General features: G+C 30.9%; 1 protein-coding gene across 3 annotated transcripts in view; it reads right to left on the bottom strand.

Annotated features, from left to right (window-relative positions):
- Positions 1–10,846, bottom strand: part of LOC106470397 (mucin-4-like) — a 62,073-nt gene that overhangs the window by 12,878 nt on the left and 38,349 nt on the right. For all 3 annotated transcript variants that reach the window (XM_022399808.1, XM_022399801.1, XM_022399793.1), the window contains one exon: positions 4,714–6,284. In XM_022399808.1, coding sequence (XP_022255516.1) covers positions 4,714–6,214 — 1,501 coding nt within the window. In that variant the 5' untranslated portion in view covers positions 6,215–6,284. The remainder of the gene's footprint in view (positions 1–4,713; positions 6,285–10,846) is intronic.

Genomic DNA, 10,846 nt, shown 5'->3' with positions numbered 1-10,846 from the left:
ATTAGGGACGGCTAGCGCAGATAGCCCTCGTGTAGCTTTGCGCGAAATTCAAAAAACAAACAAAACAAACAAACAAACTTTATATGAAATACCATAAAATCAAAGAATAGGTTACAAAACCGTCAAGTTTTATATATTTTTAATTAAGGAAGATGACATGAAGAGAGCCAGCTCGAAATGTCATCTTCCAGAAATAACAATATATATATAATTTGGTGATTTTGTAAAGTATTCTTTAATTTCTGTGTCTTTATCGCCTATGCGAATCCCCCCAGTGGCAATATAGTAAATCTGCGAACTTACAAGACTAGAATCCGGGTTTCGATACCCGTGTGGGCAGAGCACAGATAATACATTGTGTAGTAAATCTTGTGTGAAATGGTACTACGTTAAAAATTATTATATTTTAGCATTGTCTGTGTGTTCATTAGAATTTTGTCTTTTCTTTTTACTTTTAGCAAACAACCGTCTGTAAAAATTTTCCTCTACTTACTTGCTAATCATTATGTTGAAAAATCAACATTAAACTCTCGTGAGCCTAAACTGGTTTCATCAAAAATAATTCAACTTAAAACCATAAAGACCAAAGACATTTCAATGTAAAAGACATATTCCCACAAGTGCCTTTGTTTCTGTAGCAAAATGTCAAAGTACTTCAAACTAACACTCAAAATCTAGTTTACCTTATTTATTACTATAAAACGTACTGTTCTAAATTAAATGGGCATGCATACACTTATATATATAAAAAGAAAAATACTCCCAAACAACGTTACATCCCTTGTGAAATACAGTAAAGAAAAGTGCATGTATAAGCATTGAAAAATCAAGAACTGTAATATAATAAGGAAATAATTCGAATACTCTAAAAACAGACGGAGGTTGACTGAATACGCTCGAAGGCGTACGATGTAATAAATATTTATTCAAATAACGTCTTTAATAAGTAGTATAATATAAATTTTCAAACATCAGAAACACGCTACACGGATCTATTAATGTGTAAAAATCTACACGGTCCTAATTATATGCGGTTATAAATTATATATACAAAATATAAAAACATATACAACAGCGATAAGCCAGTATCAAATATTTTGTAAAATATGCTAACTGAGAAATAATCTATTGTAATCCTTTTCTTCTAAGCACTGAAAGAGGCTGAGTAAGTTAAGAAGAAACGCTATATGTAACTAGATTTATTTTTCGATAATTTGATTCTTTCTTCACAGAGTGAACAATTTCGATTTTATCTGCTGGGCTTAAATGAAGATTAAAATAAAGAAAGAAAACCTGCCAGCTCAAAAGTAAACGAATTTGAGCTTTAAACGTATAACAAAACGCTTAAAATGATTCCACTTTAGAGCTAAAACTTAAATTGATAATTGTAAATGCTTATGACTTGTACCAAAATGCTTTTTAAACGAAAGACTCAGGCTAAGAAAATACATAGATAGAACTTAAACAACATAGAGCAGACATAGCTCAGTAGCACCCTGGATAATGGATTACTCTACGTAAAAAGCCATTACTTATATTTTAAAAATCAGGGACTAATCCTCGTCCCATATAGGTTGTTCAGTGGTGAATACGTTAATAAACAATCTGCATATAAAATAATAAGCATACTTTACACGGTCCTTTTAATTTAGCTTAAATAATTTTAGGGTGATGAAATAGCAAACTGTGGAAAGCTTACATTTCATATTAAGGAATTATCAGATGCACATTTTATAAAATAAAAAAATATCAAGATAGAGACTAATTAGTTACCTAATTTAACCAAAGGACCAAAGGAATATGGAGTAAAGTGGCCAAATATTCTTAAGGAAAGTTAATTTCCGTTGCATCAAAAACGAATCTATTCGTAAATGTTTCGTGTAAAACAAGGAACAGGAACTGTAAAAATATTGGTTGACTACGAATATTAAAACGAACAAAAATATAAAGAAACATTTTATTTAGGTGTCAGTTACAAAATAAGTATACACACAAATTTTAGATTATATATATATTTATATATATATATTTAGTATATATATATATATATATGTGTGTGTGTCGATGGTTTGGTTTTTGTAATAAATCAATAAATAAAGTGCAAAATCATCAGTTGTTTTCTCATTTAATTATGTAAAAATAAATATATCTTATAAACAATCCCAAAGATTTTATAAACCCTATGAAAGAGCGCATGAATACTACATTAAAAATTAGCTTTAGTACATAATCGTAAATAAACGTATAGACGTTATATATGCTAATTACATGCAATCCGCTTTATAAACACATGTACACACATCTCTATCCAAAAAATACTTTGAATATGTTGACGAATACATATCCTGTCTTATAAAGGAATTCTGTTTAAACAGACTGAATAACAACAATAGGGAAGTCCACATCATGTTAACTTGATTATGGTGACTATTGTCACTATACTAGACGTATTGTATATAGAAGGTTAATCACACTTTATATGAGCAATTTGTATATGCTAATACAGTGAGGTGTTACCACAGGTACGGACGAGATGATCAGTATCTATATATTTGGTTCGCACCAAGTTTTGCTTAATTCGACAGTACAATTCCACCACGGAAAAATGACATCTAAAGAAACACACACATATATATGTCATATCCGTTTTCTAGGAAAGATGTTCTTATAGCGAGAATGTTAAACTATGTAGAGTGAAAAAACGTAGCATTTTGAAAAAGAAAGATTTTAATATTCTCAATATAAGCGGAACGATTTGCACACCAGAGTGCTTCAAACAACAGTTGGTTCCGAAACCATACTTTAATCTGATCTAAGCAACACTCTCTCATCCGTAAAGTGAAGGTTATGATTACAAAATAGAAACTTCTGACCCAAATAAACATTACAATAAAGCTGGACATATCTTATACTCTGCTAACAAGATAATAAACATGAATTTCAAGTCGACAAAGGTAACAAGCCAATGGTTCACAAGCTTTGAGCTATACCTCGAAATCAACAACTGCTTTTATGAGCAAAATGACTGAAGAAAGTGTAATCAAAGCAATCCCATTCAACCAGATACCTGTCAAGTTTCTTGATGTGGCTCCAATGGACTGTCTTTGGTTTGCTTAAAAGGGACCTTGGAAGTAGATATCCGTTAGCAGTTGAATATTTGGGAAAAATTTGTGGTTTAAGACTGATCTATCTGTCCATCGCAGGAACTTACCACAACAGAAGTAGTCATGGAACAATCGAAGAAAGAGAAACTAGTTCGAAGGATATCATACCACAACAGAAGCTGCAGAAACACACAATAATAGGTAGTCATGGAACAATCGAAGAAAGAGAAACTAGTTCAAAGGATATCATACCACAACAGAAGCTGCAGAAACACACAATAATAGGTAGTCATGGAACAATCGAAGAAAGAGAAACTAGTTCAAAGGATATTATACCACAGCAGAAGCTTCAGAAACACACAATAATAGGTAGTCATGGAACAATCGAAGAAAGAGAAACTAGTTCAAAGGATATCATACCACAACAGAAGCTGCAGAAACACACAATAATAGGTAGTCATGAAACAATCGAAGAAAGAGAAACTAGTTCAAAGGATATCATACCACAACAGAAGCTGCAGAAACACACAATAATAGGTAGTCATGGAACAATCGAAGAAAGAGAAACTAGTTCAAAGGATATTATACCACAGCAGAAGCTTCAGAAACACACAATAATAGGTAGTCATGGAACAATCGAAGAAAGAAAAACTAGTTCGAAGGATATCACTGGATATATTGCACACCATTCATATAAAGTGCCATTAAACTCAGTGTTTGTTGTGTTGATTTTGTTCATTGTAATGCATTTCCTATAATTCTAGTTATAAACATTTCACAAAACGGGTTGAAAGTATTTAATATACTGATATAATGGAAATTTTCTGTTTATCATATATACATATATGTACAAACTTATCAAGTTCTTACAGGTTTCTTAGTATATGCATACAAAATTGAAAGCTCTTTTTTCTAATGACAATTGGCTTAGAAAATAAACATTGTAAACATTTCATAGATTCATTTTACCCTTTATTTGTACAAAAGTTAAATCTCCATTTTTAGGTTTTATCCAAACAAAAATGTGTGAAACATGACTAATGGTCGATCTTTAGTGTTTATAATAGGTAGACAAACAACGAGTTATAAGCATAAGGAAACGTTTTCTTGTTCCACTATCAATAAAACTCTTCCTTATGTTTATAAATCGTTGCTTGCCTACCTATTATTACATTAGCTTAATGTGCTTCCTTACTCAAAGATCTATAGCGTTGCTCGGAACTTTTGATTTACTTCTCTAGAAGACAGGTTTTGTGACATTCTAAGAAACTGATATTCATGTTTATGTTCATATTCAAAATGATAAATCTTAATGTAAGTATTTTTTACCAGTTATGTTTCGTTTGTTAAAATGTTGACACATTTTGTTTGTTAAAATTATTTATACAAATTTTCTAGCTTTTAAACTTATTTGCATTTTAAATGCTTTCTCAGTAAAATATTATAAGTATTGGATTGTAGGCCTACATATACTTAATTCTCCAAAAACTTGATTAGTGTTAGATTATCTTTTCTTTCTTCTTCTTCTAGAAATCACAAGCTAATGTATGAATACCTCAACTCTGTATGTACAGTATCAATTACAAGTTATAAATAAGTATTCAATCACCTGAGTCCTTAGATGTGGATGCTTTGTTAGCAGTATTGTCTTTGTCGGAAGATGTGGTGGTGGTGGCAGTAGGAGGAGACTGAATATGTTGTGTTCGTACTGGGATTGGTATTGACATTCCTGATAAACTAGGAATTGAAAGGGATCCTGGTCTTTTTGGTCGAGTGATGAGTTTATCATTAGGGGCAGTGACTTTTTCAGATCTACTACTTTCTTCTTCCTTTCCTCCTGGACGAACTGAAATAGATTCATCTTTAGTTTCATTTTCATCCTTAGAATCTTCTTTACAGCTTATACCTTGCTTAAAATGATTGCTTTCATCAGCTATTTTATTCTCGTTCACGGGATCTAGATTTTTAGATTTCAGTTGTAATTCTGACTCATTCCACAAATAGCGTCGGTCTTTTAACGATGTAGAGCTTTGCGATTTACTGATCAATGGTTGACAGCTTTGTGATACATTTTTGTTGGTTGTTGAAGGATGGTCTATTTCGGGTAAATTCGTGTCGAGTTTTGAGCTATCTTTAGAATGATCTTGATCACTTTGAAAGTGTAATTGTTTGTGAGGTTTAAGTAACTGAGAGTTGTTTAATATCTCTTTTGAGCTTAACGATGAAGAACCTTTTTCGAAATTTGAATTAAAAGATTTAGAAAAATTTGTTTCATGTCCAGATACACTGGAATGCTTGGGTGAATCCCGAAACGTATTAGTGTTTTTTATAAGCTTCTTTTCGTGGATCATAGAAGAACAAACAGCTGGTCTATCTGCGTAGGTATTATCTAATAAAGCACCATTTGGAATATGCAGTTTAGAAGCGGAGCTGTTTTTAGTCGTTTTGGAGTTTTTTCGATCTAACGAACCCGAAACTGTCTCAAATGATTTAGTCTTTTTACTTTCAGTATTTAGCTGTTTGAATCCTTGGCCTTTTGATCCAGATAGCAATTTGTTCGAAATCTTTTCCTTCTGGTTGACGTCATTAGTAGAAACTAAGCACCGATTGCTATGGGAGATCTTGCTTGTTCCTAGGAAATCTTCTGGGATGTATTTTGTGAAAGAAGATTCCTTTTCACCAGTCTTAGTGTTCAGGGATTGTGAATTACATCCATGTTTAATCTCTTGTATCTTTAGTTCGAATTCTGTTTCTTTTGCTGGTCGAGATAATTGTAGCGAACCCGTGTGAGTGTTGCGTGAAAGAAGAGGTGAAGAACGAGGACTATCCCGCACAAGAGTCACTTTTCTTTTTTCGGTATGAAAAAATTGAGGCAAAGCCTGGCAGGGTCCCCTACGTGGAGACTCCCTTGCTGTCAGATATGGTTGATGAGTAGGTGTATTGGAAGAAGACCCGCTGCTGGAAGACGGTGCAGATCCGGATCTTGGCCCAGAGCTATGTCTCCTTCGGCCAATTTCTGACAAAACTGGACTTTGAACTAACTTGTCAATGTCTTCTACTTCCCTTCGAACTTTGCTGTCGAAGGCTGTTTCGTAAAGTTGTCTAGCCATTGAGATTGTCCACTTCTAATCCCAGTACCTCTGTCTTATCTCTTCCATTGTCTTAGCTTTACGTTATATTCTAAAATAATAGATAAACAAATTATTTGTAAAATTAAAGCGAACAAATCCGTATATTATATCGAAATAACTAAAAACAAAACTTATAATAGAGCATCGATTATCTTAGATGATTAAGTTATTTGAAATCAACCATTTATCTTAAAATGACGGCTACCATATGCTTGAAACATTAACGTGAGTACTAACTCAACTCGACAATAGATGAGAAAATTAAACAAAAACATGAATGCGCCATTCCATGTTCACACGTATTCAGAATTAATATCATTTTGATACATATTCAAAATTGATATAATTATAAAGCATTCAGATTGGTATCAGTGTAATACGTATTCGCAACTGATATTATTGGTATTATATAAGGATATGTATTTACGCATGCACCAGCAAAAAAAAAAAGTATATGTTAGTAATGTCAAATAATTGAACCTACTTAAATAAAAATAATATACATAAATATAACCGTATAGCAAGTATATAATTAATGACCTTCAAATTTAAGTCCTTTATTGCCATTTTCAGAACAGATTCAAATGTAAAGAAAATAGTTCGTAAGTTCATAAGTATGTCATCCTACTAATGGGCTGTGCGTATTAATATTTTATTGTGTCATATAAATTCGATTTGGCACATAGTCATAATATAGATATATATATATTACTTTCAAACTTAGGCGTTTTTATATTATTACGAGATGAAACAAGCTACAGTGATTATTCATTAATAATTTTGAGTAGTGTATATATTTATACGTCGAAATGTTTGAGCAACAGTTTAATGTGGAAATATTTAAGAGACCTTACCATATATTTTTTACAATGACAGACATAAATGTTTTTAAAAAATGTAAATATTTATACTGCTTAAAAATAGCAAAATATTAATTGTATGAATATTTATATTACAAGTAAAAGATATGAATGACTTATTTGAAGTTAGCTTTATTAATCTATCTTGTATTTTAACTATTCTACAGATATTTAATAGATAGAAAATAATAATGTTGTATTACTCCACATTGATATATATATATATCGCATACTTTCCCACTAACGACAGCTACAGTGACGTATCTTAAAATTTGCATTTAATAAATGCAAACATAAAATAAATAAATAGTTTTTCGGCTATTTACTCGTTATTTTCTCCCACATAATAAAAACCCCAAAGCCCAAAAAAGAACTGAAAGGTTTCTTTTTACATGTGTATCCGACTATCTTATGATTATGAGTTTCAAAAAAAAAATACCCAAAACTCGGGCGCTTTCGAATACTAGACTATTTTTCTTCTCCAGGAGAATAAAGAAGCAGGAGAAGAGTAGCCTACTATTCGAAAACGCTCGAGTTTTGGGCTTTTTTCAAAATCATTCCACCTTCTGTGTGTGATCCTGTGTGCTAACTACTTTTTCAGAATTTATAGTTATGAGTATTTTTAAAGCAGTTTAAAGTTTCATAACTATTAAAACACTTATTATGACATGCGTGTGAAAAGAAAATAAACCTTTATGTATAGATCACTGCATGTATATTTGAACCAAAGTCGTGATTTCTTTGTTTGTTTCAAAATTTTCGCGCAAAGCTACAAAAAAAAAAGGCAGCCAGTCAACAATCATTAATCGTCAATTATTAGACTACTCCTGCATGTCAACTGGCGAGATTTGACTGTCACTCTTCTAACGGACCCACGAACCCAAAGGAAGGACGCGAAACATGAATTCTCCGTGCACTCTAGCCACAAAATCACGCCAAACCTGTTAGTGATATAAATCGGAAGCTTGACAATGTAAAAGAAAAGCGATATCATCAAATAATCCCACTTATTACTATTTGAAATGTGATTATAATTCTCTACAAATATATATACACCATTAAAAATCAGTATGAGTTGATTTAATCCAATATTTATTTTGTGTAAAATATTTCGATAGTTTTGATAAATATGTAAAACCTTTTCTTCAAAACTCTCTGGTAATATTTGTGAAACTTGTGTGTTACATGTTATATCCACATACGCATTTTTAATATATTTACATAAATCATTACAGAGATACTTGGGTTAAAATTTTCAGCACTTGACAAACTATTAAGTTGAAGTTGTGTCTTTAACGTCATGTCAAAATCATGCAGTTACATATGTCAGTATTAATTCATTCTGTATCTACTATCACTTTTAACATAAAGTAATAAACTATATACATTACGTAGCATACCCATGTTATACGGATATCAAGAAAATAAAGAATACTTTATGTCACGATTAATTGTTCACATTTCCCATAAATGGCAGTTATCAAAATGATATCTTTTTATGGGTCCGAGATGTCAGGTTAAGGATACAATTAACAAAACTATTCTTTCAAAATTTAACCTTCTTATTAAGTACCTTGTAAGTTAATTTAGCCAATTATAAGTTACAATAGCTCTTATCTTGCAGAATTTCCTTGCAACGACATATTATCGAAAACATGGCTGTAATTAGTTCGGCATTTTCTTATTGCAGAGAAAATTGTTTTCAACATCCTTCAAAGCAATCGGGGTGTTTTTTTTTATTAGTCTCAACAAATATTTTGGTAGTTTATATATTCTTCTGGAAATGAAATATATAGTTGATTTATTTATAAATGTTTTCGTAATACCTTTATATAAACGAAAACGTAAAGAATTCATTAAGTTGTTTAATGATCCAAGGACTGCTATTTTTAGGCAGATGTCTTCTCAGAAAAAAATGGACATATAACAGTAAAACAAGAAACGTTATCTCATGATGAATTCCTTCCTATTCTTTCTGCGGCACTTATAAGACAAAAAAAATAATTCTACATTAAATGGAAAGGTTTAACTCCACCAAGGACTGTACTTAGAACCAACTGATTCCCTACGTACTCACTAGAACCCTACTTCACTTTTCTGAGAGTTGGAGGTAATAAATTTCTATAATATTTAGTTTCTTGCTCTCCAACTCGGCTTTCACTTGTGCTACAATTTTATGATATTCATAAAAATATACGACAGCCTCTTGAAGTAACACTTACGGCGCGTTACTATCACGTCTGTACTAAATTTAAGCATTAGTTTGCTGAAAGCAAGATCTTTGAAATCTCTCCAAGAAACATTTTAACATGAAGTGTTAAGTATAATACTTGAGCTAGTTAATCATCACTTTTCTTTTTATTTCTAGAGATTCACAAAAGTCTCGTATTAATTCAATTCAACAACATATCTAATATAACATATACATAATGCTAATTTTGTATTCAAAGTAAAAGTAATGTAAAAAGCTATAAAATGGGGAAATGAATAAGGAAACGAAATTCGCAAAATAATAATATTTAGACTTAAAGCAGATTGTTCTAGAATTCTGGATTCTGAAGTCTAATTGTAAAAGCTATATGCATAGAATTAGATATCGGTTATCTAAATTGATAAACAAGGTTAAAGTTCTGCAATGTTGGTATTTTATGCTACACTGTTGGTATTTTATGTTTCACTGTTGGTATTTTATGTTTCACTGTTGGCATTTTATGTTTCCCTGTTGGTATGTTTTGTTTCACTGTTGGTATTTTATATTTCCCTGTTGGTATTTTATATTTCCCTGTTGGTATTTTATGTTTCACTGTTGGTATGTTATGTTTCACTGTTGGTATTTTATATTTCCCTGTTGGTATTTTGTATTTCCCTATTGGTATTTTATGTTTCACTGTTGGTATTTTATGTTTCACTGTTGGTATTTTATATTTCCCTGTTGGTATTTTATGTTTCACTGTTGGTATTTTATGTTTCACTTTAATGATTGCAATATCTACTTTAATCTAATTGTGGATATAATAATTTGAATAAGATTTTTTTTTAGTTTCAAAAGATTATGGTCTCGTAAATAACAAAGAAATATACTATTTCTGTTTCTTTGCTGTTGATTTTATGTCTGGGGACATATGTTGATTGTTCAAATAATCCTTAACAAATTTATCTACAATTTTCCGCGGAAACTCATTTTTTATCAAGAACTTTTTATTCCAAAAAACTAGTAAACAACTATTTATATATAAAATTCTATATACTAAAATCCTAATTAAATTTATTTTATAAAATTTCTGAATATTGGTATTTTTCGCATTTTAAAACCCCATTTTTATTTTCAACCAACACATATAGAAATGGTAGATTATATTATACTTGTTGCTCTACTATAAATCTTATGTTCTATCTTTAATATTTAAATGATCCAATGTTTTTTTTAGATGTCTTTTAGACGTCTACAGTTAAAAAATTAACTAAGTGTTCTTATTATTCTTAATGATATAAAATATATCCCACAAATATATGCATTCGGCCAATCTTGACGAAGCTTTCTGTGTTTTTCTGCTGTTATGCATAATTTTTAATGCCCTGCTTAAAATGAAGTTACGAGTGTCTTTTTAACTTTCATTGTCCCCGTCAACAAAGAGTTAGCTGTATCAAGTAAAGTAATTTAACTCATCCTTTTCAATTAACTGATATATATTTGTTTTAAAAAATATCTCTGACGAGCTGGTATATTTATTTTCTTATTACTATTTTAATT

Source organism: Limulus polyphemus, unplaced genomic scaffold, assembly GCF_000517525.1.
Source record: "Limulus polyphemus unplaced genomic scaffold, Limulus_polyphemus-2.1.2 Scaffold104, whole genome shotgun sequence".
In the NCBI taxonomy this organism is placed as follows: Eukaryota; Metazoa; Arthropoda; class Merostomata; order Xiphosura; family Limulidae; genus Limulus; species Limulus polyphemus.
Note: the sequence above shows the minus strand (reverse complement) of the source record. Positions and strands in the feature narration are given on the sequence as shown.